The following is a 13,831-nucleotide window of genomic DNA, read 5'->3' on the forward strand; positions in this document are numbered from 1 at the left end:
ACCCCAGACAGTGACCAGTGACCAGCTCCAGAAACTGTGCCGTGAGGAACACCCACAGGTGTTCCCAGACTCCCCTACTTGCATCCTCTGTGGCTTGGGGCTGCACAGGCCCAGAGGCAGGGGACTTGTGGGGTCAGAGGAGTATGATGGCAGCCAGCTCAACAATGCACTGTTCTGCATCGGGTGGCCTGGGTGGGCTGGTAGGCACTGGCTTCAGCAGGAGGAAGAAGGGAGCTAAGAGTAATGGTGGTGGCTGGCAGCCTCAGCATGGGCAGACCCCTGCCTTAGGGTCTCCCACAGTTTATCCCACACCATCATTGCTATCCCTTTTCTCATCTGGCTCAGGTCTGGGGTGCATGAGGTGCTATGGTGCTAGCTGGGTCCTTGACATGTCTCAACTTACCCTCTCCTGCAGCTCTTTGGAGCACTGGCCCATGGATGTTGCACCAGCCTTGTCCATCTGGATCTCTCCAAAAATGTGTACTCACACAAGTAAGCCCAGCGTGTGAAAGGCAGGGAATCTCGTCCATGGCTCATCATGGCCCAGTTGGCAGCGACTGCCTGGCATCTCCTGAGGCAGTGGGCAGCCAGTGCCAGCTACAGGCATGCAAAGGAGATGATGCTATTTTGTGTCTTTCAGAAGAATGAAAGATGTGTCTCCTGCCATCAAGCAATTTTTCAGCAAGGCCTGTGCCCTCAGGCATGTCTCATTGGCAGGTACCAAGCTGCCTCCAGATGCTGTAAGGTAAGATGGGAGCAGCATATTGGCAAGATGTCCAGACACAAGGAGTCCAGCTCTAGGGCCTAAGCCACCCCTGTTATCCCTGTAGAGGCTCAGCAGGGCAATGGAGAGGCTCTGGGTCTGCCAATGGGTGCAGATTATGGGTAGGGGTTGTCCAGTGGGACCTGGCTTAGGGCTTTACAGTTAGAGGGGGTTGATGAGGATGCTGGATAGGGGTGGCAAAAGGCAGAGCTCTGCCTGCTGGGTAACAACCCTTTCCCCATCCCCCTTGTCCCACTCTGCAGCCCGCAGAGGTTGCCCTATGGGAGGTGGCTGGCACCCATGTTGCTCTAGCCAATGACTTTGGTGCCTTTTCCAGGGCTTTGCTGCAAGGGCTGGCGTACAACAGTTGCATCAGTGACCTGCACCTGGATCTTAGCAGCTGTGAGGTGAGGGTGCAGCCTGTGCACAGTGAACACCCATGAGCTGCATGAGGAGCCCAGCAGCGCTGGGGGCACTGTCTCCAGCCGGGGTATCCTATTGTATCCCTAGAGGTGTGCATCCCTGAGGTGGAGAGGCCATGGCAGGGGAGGTAGGGACTCCCTCCCATATGGGAAGGTCTATCCTCTGTCTACCATGGGAGTGAGCCTTCCTGACAGCAGGCTCCCATTTGCAGGGCTTGGCACCTCCCCTTGTACTGACATGTTTCTGTTCATTCTAAGCTGAGATCAGCGGGGGCCCAAGTCATCCAGGATCTCATCTCTGATGCCAATTCCGTCAGTGACCTGGATTTGTCCGACAATGGTAGGTCATTTTTTCCTCACCTGGGAGTGCCATCTCCTCCATCTGTGGGCATGGCTGCCTCAGGGTGTTCAGCAGAGGCTGACTCAGACCCAGCATCTCTTGAGCTTGCAGGAGTCCCCCAGGGAGGCAGAGCAGCTTTGGAGAGATGAGTAGGGTCACACCAGGCTGTCAGAGACACTCTTGGCACTCTTGCGCCATTGCTGACCTGTTCTCCTTGCCTGGCTGTGACTGCACAACTATACCAGGCTCAGAGTGCACCCACCTTGGGGTGCCCACCTGGTGTCCAGGGCTTCAGCTCAGCAGAGTGCTGTGAAATCCCCCACCTTGAACTAGGGCTGTGCCTGCTGTGCTTGCCTGCCTCTTGACTGCACTGCTTAACACAAAATTAGACTGTGCTCATCAGCTATAAAAGGCCTTCATTAGCAGCAGCTACAGTGTTGCAAGCTGTGCAAGCACCTAAGCAAAAGGTTTGGTAGACAAAGTACAAAAGGACAACCAAATCATGCCAGTGTTTCACAAGGATGTGGGTACTCAAACACCTGGAGTGCATTCCTCCTAGACAAATTATCACTTCATTGGGCTTTTTGGCTTCCTACCGTAAGAACAAAACCTGCATGCCTTCCCCAAGACAGGAAAGCCTTACTTGCACTCTTCTCCCCAACAATGATCTCCTTCCTGCTCTCCATTAGTCTCTTAATGTGCCAGACCTCTTCCATCATCTTCCATCACTGCATCCAACTCTGGCCAGCGATGGTGGCCCTCACCCCTCAAGTCCATAGCATTCCTCCATGTGCGGATTTGGCCACTTGTAATTTCAGCTGTGTTGGTATCAGCAACTTTGGCCCCATGTTAAAAATATGTATGAGTGCTCATTTTCCATGTACCCAGTGCAGCTCAATTCCTGCACTTTATCAGGATCAGTTAGTTAAATGGCAAAATTACTGGGGAAATGTGTGCCCAGAAGTCAGTTAGCTGGACACTTGGTGGAGCCAAGGCAGTGTTGGGCTTGTGTGGCGCTGGCTCTTTCTGTGCTCGCTGCCAGGCCTACAGAGAGTCAAGCGGGCTTTCTCCAGTGTTTCTTTAAACACTCTGGGGAGATCAAGCATGCCTTGGCTCACCAGCTAACCTTGCCACGTGGCACAGTGCATCTCACCAAACGTGGACATACACAAGTCCATGGGCCCTGATAGGATTCACCTATGAGTGCTGAGGGAACTGACTGATGTCATTGCAAGGCCACTCTCAATCATCTTTGAAAGGTCATGGCGATCAGGAGAGGTATCTGAGGCCTGGAAGAAAGCAATTGTCACTCCAGTCTTCAAAAAGGGCAAGAAGGAGGGAACTACAGGCCAGTCAGCTTTGCCTTGATCCCTGAAAAGGTGATGGAGCAGCTAATCCTGAATACCGTTTCCAAGCATGTGAAGGATAAGGTGATCATGAGTAGTCAGCATGGATTCACAAAGGGGACGTCATGCTTAAGCAACCTGAAAGGCTTCTGTGATGGAATGACAGGCTGGGTAGATGAGGGGAGAGCAGTGGGTGTTGTCTCCCTTGACTTCAGTAAGGCTTTTGACACTGTCTCCCATAATATCCTCACAGGCAAGGCGAAGTGCAGGCTAGATGAGCAGCCAGTGAGGTGGACTGAAAGCCAGCTGAATGGCAGAGCTCAGAGGTTTGTGATCAGTCGTGCAAAGTCTAGTTGGAGGCCGGCAGCTAGTGGTGTCCCCCAGGGGTCAATACTAGATCCAATCCTGTTCAACTTATGACTTATGATACAATGTCCTAGATGAAGGGACAGAGCACGCCCTCAGCAAGTTTGCTGATGACTTGAGACTGGGAGGAGTGGCTGATACAGCAGAAGGCTGTGCTGCCATTCAGAGGGACCTTGACAGGCTGGAGACATGGGTGCGGAGGAACCTCATGAAGTTCAACAAAGGCAAGTGCAGAGAGACTGCACCTAGGGAGAAATAACCCCGTGTACAGCCAGTACAGGCTGGGGCTGACCTGCTGGAGAGCAGCTCTGCCGAGAAGGACCTGGGAGTCCTGGTGGACAACAAGTTGACCATGAACCAGCAATGTGCTTTCGTGGCCAAGAAGGCCAATGGTTCTGTGATTCTATGGGGAAAGCTGACTTGGTTCTCTGCACCACAGCTGCTTCGGGATGTGGGACGACTCTGGAGATGATGCCAAAAAGGGCTAAAGCTTCTGAGAGCCCAGGTGTAGGGCAGGTACTCTGAGCCTTCAGCTCCCCAGGCAGCTTTGCTTTAAGTAGAGTGGGTAACCATGACGCAGGCTCTTTTCCATGCACTGGCCAGGGCTTTTGTGTGTCCCAGTATCACTAAGAGAGGGGCAATCCTTCTCCATCTGTGCTGCGGTACTGGATGGAACCGGTCAAGCCTCAGCCGAAGATAGCATCTTCATCACAGGACATGGGACAAGTTCTTTGGCCACTGTCCTCTACTGCCTCAGGATCTGTGTAATTCTCATTTCACATCTCTCCTGGCACAAAGTTGTTCAGTTCACTTAATTCAAAGTAATCTAACATTTCAAGCTCAGGTTTTGAAGTTAGGCAAAATGTTTAAAAGCCCTGTCTGGGCTGAAACTCTTTCAATCCATCCTCAGGAGTTCCCTGCCCTCATCTAACCTCATCCTGCTTCAGCCTCTGAAGCCACAGGGCTGCGAGAGAGCAATATTGCTTATCACAAATATGAGTTCTGCTACCTTTTAAATTCCACCTGCAAGTCCTTATAACATCTTAAACTGGCCTCAGAAAGATCTCATAATAGATCATGCAGTGCCTCCATAGCTGGATCACTCTAGGAAAGCTGACGTGTTCTGCAGCCAATCAGAAACTTGTACAAAATCAGCTCATGGTTGCCCTGACCTGCAAATGCTCCAAAAGCTTGTTGCCTTCCAAAAATCTCCAGCCAACCTTTTCCAACATGTAGCTTTACTTTGCCTTTCCCCAAACAGCAACTGTGCTGGAGGGACAGTGAGTGCGTAAGAGCTGCACACAGTCCAGTAGTGCTCCAGCTAATATCTCAGCACCGCAGACTTTGCAGCGTTCGCTTACTAACAGCAGTCATTTGCTCCATTGTGCTCCAGTAAAAGTTAAAAAAAGGAAAGGGAAAGACAGACATATGCCCCTAAAACATTGGCCATGGCCAGTGCAGTGCCAGTATTGCAAAGATCAGGCAGCTCTTACAGTATTTTTGCATGCCACCCTGCAGCCATGAGGATGGGGGTGCAGGCATCCACTGCAGGAAGGATGGCTGGCTGCCTCCTGGGGCAGGGCTGAGATGGGGAAGGCAGCAGAAAGCCAGCCCCTCTCCAGCCCCATCAGTGCTCCCTGCAGCTCAGCACAGCCTTGCCACCCCAGTTCCAAACAGCAGGACTCTCACAGAGGATACGTGTTTGCTGGGTGAGACACCCCGCAGCCCCCGGCTCTACCTGCCCCCTCCAGAGCAGATGAACAGGTCTTTGCCCTCCATGGGGGAGCCGTGAAGAGGAGGAAGAGTTTCACGATCTGCCTGGGGTGCCCCTCTGCTATCCTGCTGTGGCAGCATGGCAGCTCTGCGGGTCGCCCTTGGTGGGCCACACACAGCCACCTTCGTCCAGCCTTTGTGGTCTGATCGCTCACAGCATCCTATTGGTGTGTCATTGCTTGCTCATCTCTCACAGGTTTTGACTCTGATATGGTGACACTGGTGCTGTCCATTGGCAGAAGCAAGTCCATTAGGCATGTCTCTTTGGGGAAAAACTTTAACATCAAATCCAAGTAAGTGCAACCCATGGCACTTGTCCCCAGGCCAGGGACTGCCCTAGCACCAAGTGCTCACCTCACTCCTCTCTCTCCATGTGAGCCCTGGGCCGGTCGGGAATGCCAGGGATTGCTTCATCTTCCCCCAGAGGCCTGCCTGCTCTACTGTACCAGGGACTTATGGGGGGAATTGTCACCTGCTCCTGACCCAGTCCTTGCTGGAGTGCAGGCATCACAGACACAGGTTTCAGCCTCTTGAAATGTGGGTAGGAGGCAGACAGGAGGCTGACAGGTGTCTGGTGGCTTTGGACAAAGGTGGGAGGATTGAGCTTTGCCAGCTGTCCATGCTACTCTGGGGGAAGAGGTGCTGGGATGCATGTATAACTATCTGCCTCTCCTGCAGAGATGGGCTCTTGGATGTCCTGCACCGCATTGTCCAAATCACCCAAGAAGATGACTGTGTAAGTATCTCCTGCTTGACCAGAGGCCCTTACCTGCCCCAGCCATCCCGCCTGTGCCCTGCCTCTCATCAACCACCGTGACTCCAGGGCTCTGTGCAGACTCTGCTCCAGGGATGCCGTCCAGCTTAGCATGACAGACACATCTCTCCTTCCTTTTCCCCCTTCCAGACGCTCCAGTCCCTGTCAGTGGCTGAGTCGCGCCTCAAGCTGGGAACCAACGTCCTGCTCAGTGCCCTGGGCAGTAACACCAGCCTCATTGCTCTTGACATCAGTGGCAACGCCATGGGAGACACTGGTGCCAAGATGCTAGCCAAAGCCCTGCAAATCAACACGAAGCTCAGGTAGCACCGGGCCGCTTGCGCCTCCCTCTGTGGGCATCCTTCCCACATTGTGCTGGGTAGTCTCAACACGACAGTCCTTGTTGCGATGCTGATGCCGCTGAAGGAGGCTTGTTGCGGCTCCTTGTAACCACAGATGCAACCCTAGCCGTTCCCAGTGAGCAGCTGGATGCTGTGGCCGTATCTCACTCTCACGCCAGCCAGCTGCTGGTGCTGACACATGATAGTAGTTAAATCTCTTGCCCTGTATGGCAGCTCCACACCAGCACTTGCCAGCTCTTTTCCAGGCTCCCATGCAGACCAGGATGCTGGAGCTGGAGCCTGCTGGTCACTGCTCATCCAGGCTTTGTCATCAGTGCCCCAGGCAGAGATGGCAGAGAACAGTTCTCAGTCCCTAAAATGTCTTTTTTTAAAAAAAAAACAAATTCTGCCTGAAAAGGAAAGGCAGGGGTTTATGCAGGGAACAGGGAGTTGGGAAATGTCTCCCAGCTGGAGACGTTCCTCTGTTGGACCTCTATCCCTGCCAGCAGAGTGATGCCTGTCTGAGTAAGGCCGTCCTGCCCTGCACTCCCTCCAGACATCCAGCTATTTTGCAGCCCTCTGCAAGGGAGAAGTTTAGCTTTTGAATCATGAGGTTAAGATTTTTAACCCCATTTCCCTGCCTCCTGGTGTGTGGAGTCAGCTTGGCTGAGGCTTCCTGGCACTCAGCAGAACAGGCATGGCTTGGCATGGCCCCACCGGTTCCTGGCAGCCAGACACCACCCATGCCAGCTCTCAGTCCCTGCCTGGGAAGCAGCTGGGTGTCCCTCTTGGTGAGCTGACATGGGATGCTGTGTTGGTCTGGAGAGGGCTCACTCTTGTCATCTTTGCAGGACTGTGGTTTGGGACAGGAACAACACAACTGGCCATGGACTCCTGGAGGTGGCTCAAGCCTTGGAGAGGTAGAGAAGAGGTGTCTTGGCTGTCCTGCTCTGCTATCACCATGCACAAGAGGCTCTAGCACCAGGATATCACCATCTCTAGGCCCTCTTCCCACCAAATGCAGCAAGTGCATCTCACACAGAGCCAGTGGGTTGGAAACAGGGCCTGGGGTAGTTTCCATGCAGTGGGGTCCTTACATGGCCCTGCTCTTGCAGCCTTCAAAGCAACCCGTAACCCACTTGTTGACATCATCTTCATTAATAATCTCTGTTGCTGCAGAGCCCCAGGGCTGGCTGTGGCCCACATTTCCTCCTTCCAGCACCATGCATCACTTAAGAGGATGGAGGGACAAGTTTTACAGCCAGAGGGAAAAGTGTTGCTCTTAAGCTGTGGTACCCACAAGAGCTGAGAGCCTGCATCAGGAGTGCTGGGGCTCTGTATCCCAACCTAGCACAGAGTTTCATCACTCTGAACCATACCAAAGTCAGCCCATGGTGAGCACAGTGTGATCTGTTCAGGCATAGGTTGTTTTTTGTGGAGACCTGGCACTCCACTCTCTCCTGCCCACAAAAGATGGAAAAAGGTTGTTCACCTACTGAGACCACTGTGGTTTCTCATACATGGCCATGCAGATGCACAGAGAGGCCAACACTGTATGGGCGCCAGTGGTTTGAGCCAAGAGGGCTTCAGTCAGAGTGGCCAGAGAGTGCAGATGGGTGGCCACCATGACTCTGCCAGATTTTGCTCATCTGCTCGAGCTCAGTCATCCCCACAAGCCTGGGAAGCTACATTACGTCAGCAGGGAAATGCTTTCCCCATGCTCGTGTTTCATGGTGGAGACAAAACCACGAAACTGATGTGCCAGGGTCTCTGCCGCTGCGAGGCAGGAGATGCCATGTAGGTGCTTGCCTGCAGTAAAGGGGCTGGCAGTGCCACTGTCCTCTTGCTCACCTGCGCCGTTGCCTCACAGGAACTACACCCTCAAGTCTATGCCGCTGCCAATGAATGATGTGGTGCAGGCGTATCGGAGCAACCCCGAGAAAACAGAGGAGGCGGTGCACAAGGTGGGGCTGGGGGCTGGGGGAGCTGGGCTGGGATGCCCAAGATATCTCCTCATGGGGCTATTTACACGCTGCAGATCCAGTCCTGCCTGACAAGGAACCAAATGCGGCGCACGCTGCCCACACAAACCTTCCGGCTGCAGCAGGGCATCCTGACCACCTCTTCTGAACAGGTGAGTACCTGGAAACGCCACATCTGGGTGTGCAGCCACTGCTCTGCTCCAGCACGGGTAATCTTGGCTAGTGCAGCACAGCAAAGCAGACCTCTGGCCAGCTTATGCTGACTCTTGCAAGCAGCATAGACCCCTTTTCACTTTTCCTGAGCCCAGTTCAGAAAGAGCAGGGCTGGGCAGGAGGGAATGGGGCTGAGATACTCAGAGAGCCATCCTGGCTTCTTCCCTGTGCTTCACGCAGATTCGGTGCTGAGATATCTCACTGCTCATCCCCCCCCCCCCCCAACTCCCCGCACACAATATGCTGCCATCTTCATGTTGTGCTCAACAAATGCTTGCAAGAAAATCCCTGCTGTCCAGCATCCCTGGTCACTAGGCACTGAATACCTTGTGGAGGATTACCTGCATTTGCTCCCACTGCCCAGTTGGGCAGCACCCATGTGTCCTTCTCCTGGGAAATCACGGAAAGGACAGAGACTCACAGCGCTGCTCAGGCATCGGTGCATGACAGCATCTCCTCTGTGCTCCAGATGGTGAATGAAATCTGCCTCAGCGTGCAGAAGCATGTTGACATCCTGAGCTCCTGCCTGGGCAGGGAGGTGGAGGCCAACATCCTCTTTGCAGAGGAAGCCATCAAGAATGCCAACCTGTCTGTCAGTGTAAGTCTGCTGCACTCCAGGAAAACTGGGGTTGCCTTCCCTCTGCCTTACCTTCCTGTTGTGGGGAAAAAAAAGGGTCAACTCATCGGGCTTAAATCCAAGATCAAAGCAGTCTATTTAGCAGATATATTTAACTAGCAAACAGTATTTTCAAGATCAGTATCATCAATGCAACAGAAATACATCACATTATGCTTTTAAAATGTTTAAAAAACAGCTGCAAATTTCTGAACCCCCCTCTATAACAAATCCAAAAATATTCTAATCCACACACACAGAGATACACACAGTTGTGTGCACAACCCCCCGGGAACTGTGAGTTACAAGCGCACCCGCTGTTCAGGAAGGAGATGCCACTGCTTGCACCACCCTCCTTTGGGAGCTGTGGATGCTCTGGCTTTGGGCCCACCCATGCTGCTCCTTACAATCTGCTGATGCCCACATCGGTGATAAAACTCTCATGTTCCCCCAGAGAGTCCCTCCTTGGGGATCCCCATACCCTCAGCCCCATTGGCTGGATGCAGCCTCCCACAGCATGGTGGGGAGAATGGTCCACCAGGCCATGATGTTGGTGGGGCCCCTCCTGGCAGTGTTAGACTCCATTGAACTGCTGCTGTTCCCACTTCTCTCTCCCAGTTACACATTTTCCTTCTTCTTCTATACTTCTTTTCAAACTGCCACCTTTTTTTTTTTCCTCTCAAGTCTCTTGGCAACCCCCTGGTTACTGTTTAATCCAGCTGATGGGCATCTTCTCCTTAGTGTTGTCACTTACCTTCTCATCAGCTGCTGTTGCAGGGGAGAGGTATGACTCCCTCCACACACCTGAGCCTGTGCCCCCAACCCAAGTCTGGCACTATGTCCTTGTCCCTGTGTGGCGATTGTCTCTACGTAGGCCAGTGAGGCCAAGAGCCATGGTGCCTTCCTAGCCCCACTGGGTTGTCCCAAGAGACATGCTGCATCTCGCCATCCCGGCATGAGGGAAAATTTGCACAAACCTATGAGCAGCCTGTGAGAGACGGGAGATTCAGGGGGCTGCTGGGGGGCAGGATTTCCTCGAGGCTGCACCAGAAAGGATTTGCACTGGGTGTTTTCAGGACAGAACTGCTTCAGATACAGACCATCACAACAGCCTACAGAAAATGGGACCTTACAGGGTGGGAAATGCTACTGCAGATGGGGAGAGGAGGGCTCTCACCACTCACTGCCAAGTCTCCTGGTGGCACCTGGAGGCTATACCATGGTGAGGATGCTCTGCAGGGACCTGGTGCTGTTCTCCAAATCTTGGGGACAAATGGTTGTGCGTGGTGAGCATGCATCCCTGCAACAGGGTGAGAAAGAGGTTGCTCATCAGCTTCCTGGGTTAGGGAAGGCCTCTAGTGAGATTTAACTTAAGAAGACAGTGCTGATGCTGCAGTGATGCCAGAAGGGATAGGAAAAGATAAGCAGTGACAGAGCAGATTGGCTGGGCACAACGAGAGAAGGAGGACCAATGGACTCTGGGGGCAGTGGGCAGGGGCTGGCCGAGGGGGAGAAGAGTGCAGAGAGGCCAGGGAGCCCAATCCCAGCCCAGTGGGGCTGGAAGATCCCTGGGTGTCCCCAACTAGTGCGAGGAGTGCTTTGCTATAGGGCAGCCATGGACCAGGACTGCACTTGCCATACATGGCCAAGCAGAATAAAGATAATTTGCTCTGGGCTGATCCACACTTTCTCTCCTCCCCTTGCAGATTTTGCCTCTGTTGTATGAAGCAGGAAACACCCCGTACCAAAACGGCAAGCTGCAGCATAGGATGGAGTGTCTCACAGAGGAAGCGTCCCAGGCCTGCGGCCGGGAAATCCAGGTGGGTGTCTGCTGGGAGCTGCTGCAGCAAGCAGGGAGCCATCAGTGGCATGAGACACTTGTCAGCCTCAGCCTGAGATGTGGTGAAGCCCCAGATGCAGGCACTGCCCTGCCAAAGGGATGCCAGCTGCGCTGAGCCTGACACTCAGTGTGCTCCAGCAGTGCACGTGCTGCGCCCCTTCCATAGCCTCCATCACCCAGGTCCCCCCCTGTACACAACATCTCCTGAGACAAATAGGAAAGCATTTGAATTCTGGTAGAAAAGATGCAGAAAATTCCCTTTTCCTCCCCCTAACTTCTGGGTCTGCCACAGGCAATCATGCAGGCAGTGCTGGACACAGTGCACAACCTGTGCCCGGCTATGGTACAGAAGAGAGGAGTCAGGGACCAGCTGGTCAATGCCATGTCAGAGTGCATCTACCTCCAGGACCACCTCAACCTCAGTTCCGTCCTGGATCAGATGGTCACCGATGTCTTCAGCAAGCTGAAGTGGGTGACATGACTTTTTTCCCTTTTTGCTCAGCTGCACATTTGAGGGACTGCTGCACCCTCTCTCACGGCGTAGCTCAAGGTCAGAGCCACCCCATGCGGTGTGCTGCCAGGGAGAGTGTGGGGCAGAGGGACCCGGCTGCTGCATTTATCCAGCTTTGGCTTCATTTCCCAACCTGATCCAGCTCAGACCCACTGCCACAAGTCCCTGGGGAGCTGGGAAGTCCTCAGTGGCGGGGAGTGAGAGGTGATGTTCATGTAGGCATATCCTCACTGCTGAGAAAGGGGAGCCCTGAGCATTGCAGAGGAGGTGCTTGGCATCCTCTGTCCCTGCCGGGGCATGGCCAGCACCTGCTCCAGGTCCTGCTCCCTGCATGGGGACCAGGGATGGGTGCACATGTCTGGCTAGCAAGTCGCCCGGCATGTCCTCCTTGACATGTCTCCAGCAGCATGGACATCCTCTGGCTGAGCCTCCAGCTCCCCTGCAGGGTCCTGCAAAGAGGATGCACTCCAGGGTCACCTGCGCCTGCTCAGCTCCTGGCAGAGCCAGGCCCAAGGCTTGGGGGAGCTGCGGCCACCCAGCTCGATCTCTCCTTACCCACACGTCTCTCTCTGAAAACGAAGACACCTATGCTGGCCACTCCGCTTGCTGGGCTGAGACAGGGCTGCTTTATCCGTGCTAGCTCTGACACCCCTCTCTCCGGTCCCAGTGAAATCAAGCTGTCTGTCACAGCGGCTGTGGCTGACTGCATTGTGGATGCCGTGCTGGGAGACCTGACTGTTGCCCAGTGCAAGCTGGTGAGTGCCAGGGGGTGCCAGCCCTTGTGGGTCATGATGGGGATGTGGGGTGGCTGTCCGAGTATGCTGGGATTGCCAGGCACCAGCCAACGCAGTGATTGCAGATTTGCTGTCCGGAAAGCAGGACAATTTCCACTCAGGCTGCTCTTCCTCCCAGGTAATCCTCTCCCACAGTTGTCACAGCAGAATTAACCCTGTACAGCTCCTCACCACCCCAGAGTGAGGTCCAGAAGCTGCCCCCTGTCAGGGAGTGTTGGGGGTGGAGGGGGGTGCCAGGAGGAAGGTGGGCGGCAGCCGCCCATGCACCAGGGCTCTCTGGATGGGGCAGGAGCAGGGCAGCTGCACCAGGGCATGGCCAGGGCTGGCAGCTGGCTAATCAGGCCTAAATCCGCTCGCAAATCCCAGGCACAGGAAGGGAGCAGAGCGGCACAGCATGCACAGGGCGGCAGAGTGCACTTCAGCCAAGGGAATGATTTAATGATTTCCTCATCGTTTTAGGCAGAGAGCCTCCCCAAGCACGGGCTGGACCTCCCATCGCTGCAGCTGGAGTCCATTGAAGACGATGCCGCCATGCCAATGAGGGGCAGAAATCCTCTGGATATCGCTGAGAAAGGCTTCGCTGTGGAAGAGGTAGGGCTCGGCTCCCTGCTCGGCTGTGCTGTGCTGGGGTCTGGGCTACCAGAGGCGTCAGTGACATCAGGAGCCATCAGGCCTGACAGCAGGCAGTGGCTGGAGGACCCAAGCCTGCCGCTACATGATACCCACACTAAAGGCCTTTTATTCGCCTTACCGGCTGAAACTAGTTAAAGAGCTGTACTTAAGACCAGCCTCTCTGGGTTTGAGCAGGTCTGCACAGCCTCCAGACCTAGCGTCCCACACACAGCACTGGGGAAACGGCCAGAAAAACATTCAGTTCAGCAGGGTCAGCACCTAGGATGGTTTAGTTAGGTGCTGAAGATGAACTGGACCAAGAAGAGGGGGTGCAGCCCTGGGGATTTAGGGGTGTCAGAGGGGTTACAACAGGCACAGGACCGAGGCTGGCTAGGTCTGGCCGCCATGGGGAAGGCAGGAGGACACTGCTCACTGCCACCTGCTTTCCAATGCAAACGTAGCCAGCGTCAAGGCTGTGGGTGGCTCCCAGACAGTGCTCGCCTGTGGTGGCCTCTGTCTGCCTCCATCCTGTTGGCGGCTGGGCAGCAAGAGCATTGCTGGATTTGTGAGCAGGCTCTTTCTCCTCCTCTCTCTGCAGTACAAGACGGCTCTACGGAGGAAAAACAAGCATTTCAGGAGCATTCGGCCCACACCAACCGTGAGAAGTAAGGCTGCCGCACAGCTGTCCCCGCTTCTGTGCCCTGGTTGGGTGTGCATCCATTACGGTCTGGAACAGCGAGCTGCTTGTGTGCCATCTCCTTACTGTCAGGGTGCCGCAGTGGCAGGGGGCTCACAGCTCACACCAGGGGCATATGCCATTCATTTGGGAGGCCACTGTGCAGGGCCTCTGCAGCAGTGCTACGGACCCTGGGGAGCTGGGAGCAGACTGCCAGTGCCAGCAGGCCCAGCATCGGGCACTCTGCTGACAGTGGTGTGGGCAAGAGCTGGCCTCTTTTGACCTGGGTTCTGAGCTGGATGGGATCCAGATACGCTGCTGCCTCAGGAGAGGATGGAAAGTTTCTGGATGACTCCTCTGAAGGCTTCAAAGCAGCATGCCTCTAGTAGGGACATCTCACTGCGCTGTGTTGGAGATCACCCCGACGACTGAGCATTGCTGAGCCACCCAAAACATCCAGGGGCTGTGATTTAGGTCCTCAG

General features: G+C 54.6%; 1 protein-coding gene across 1 annotated transcript in view; it reads left to right on the forward strand.

Annotated features, from left to right (window-relative positions):
• The window catches only part of CARMIL2 (capping protein regulator and myosin 1 linker 2), a 37,698-nt gene that overhangs the window by 13,830 nt on the left and 10,037 nt on the right, over nucleotides 1-13,831 (forward strand). The window contains exons 15-30 of the mRNA XM_064519321.1: nucleotides 416-492; nucleotides 641-745; nucleotides 1,101-1,170; nucleotides 1,444-1,525; nucleotides 5,207-5,303; nucleotides 5,689-5,746; nucleotides 5,915-6,087; nucleotides 6,957-7,025; nucleotides 7,976-8,069; nucleotides 8,144-8,239; nucleotides 8,770-8,898; nucleotides 10,623-10,736; nucleotides 11,049-11,224; nucleotides 11,935-12,022; nucleotides 12,521-12,652; nucleotides 13,272-13,338. Of these exons, the coding sequence (XP_064375391.1) occupies nucleotides 416-492; nucleotides 641-745; nucleotides 1,101-1,170; nucleotides 1,444-1,525; nucleotides 5,207-5,303; nucleotides 5,689-5,746; nucleotides 5,915-6,087; nucleotides 6,957-7,025; nucleotides 7,976-8,069; nucleotides 8,144-8,239; nucleotides 8,770-8,898; nucleotides 10,623-10,736; nucleotides 11,049-11,224; nucleotides 11,935-12,022; nucleotides 12,521-12,652; nucleotides 13,272-13,338 (1,627 nt within the window). The remainder of the gene's footprint in view (nucleotides 1-415; nucleotides 493-640; nucleotides 746-1,100; nucleotides 1,171-1,443; nucleotides 1,526-5,206; nucleotides 5,304-5,688; nucleotides 5,747-5,914; nucleotides 6,088-6,956; nucleotides 7,026-7,975; nucleotides 8,070-8,143; nucleotides 8,240-8,769; nucleotides 8,899-10,622; nucleotides 10,737-11,048; nucleotides 11,225-11,934; nucleotides 12,023-12,520; nucleotides 12,653-13,271; nucleotides 13,339-13,831) is intronic.

The sequence above is a fragment of the Dromaius novaehollandiae genome, chromosome 13 (assembly GCF_036370855.1).
Source record: "Dromaius novaehollandiae isolate bDroNov1 chromosome 13, bDroNov1.hap1, whole genome shotgun sequence".
NCBI classification, from domain to species: domain Eukaryota; kingdom Metazoa; phylum Chordata; class Aves; order Casuariiformes; family Dromaiidae; genus Dromaius; species Dromaius novaehollandiae.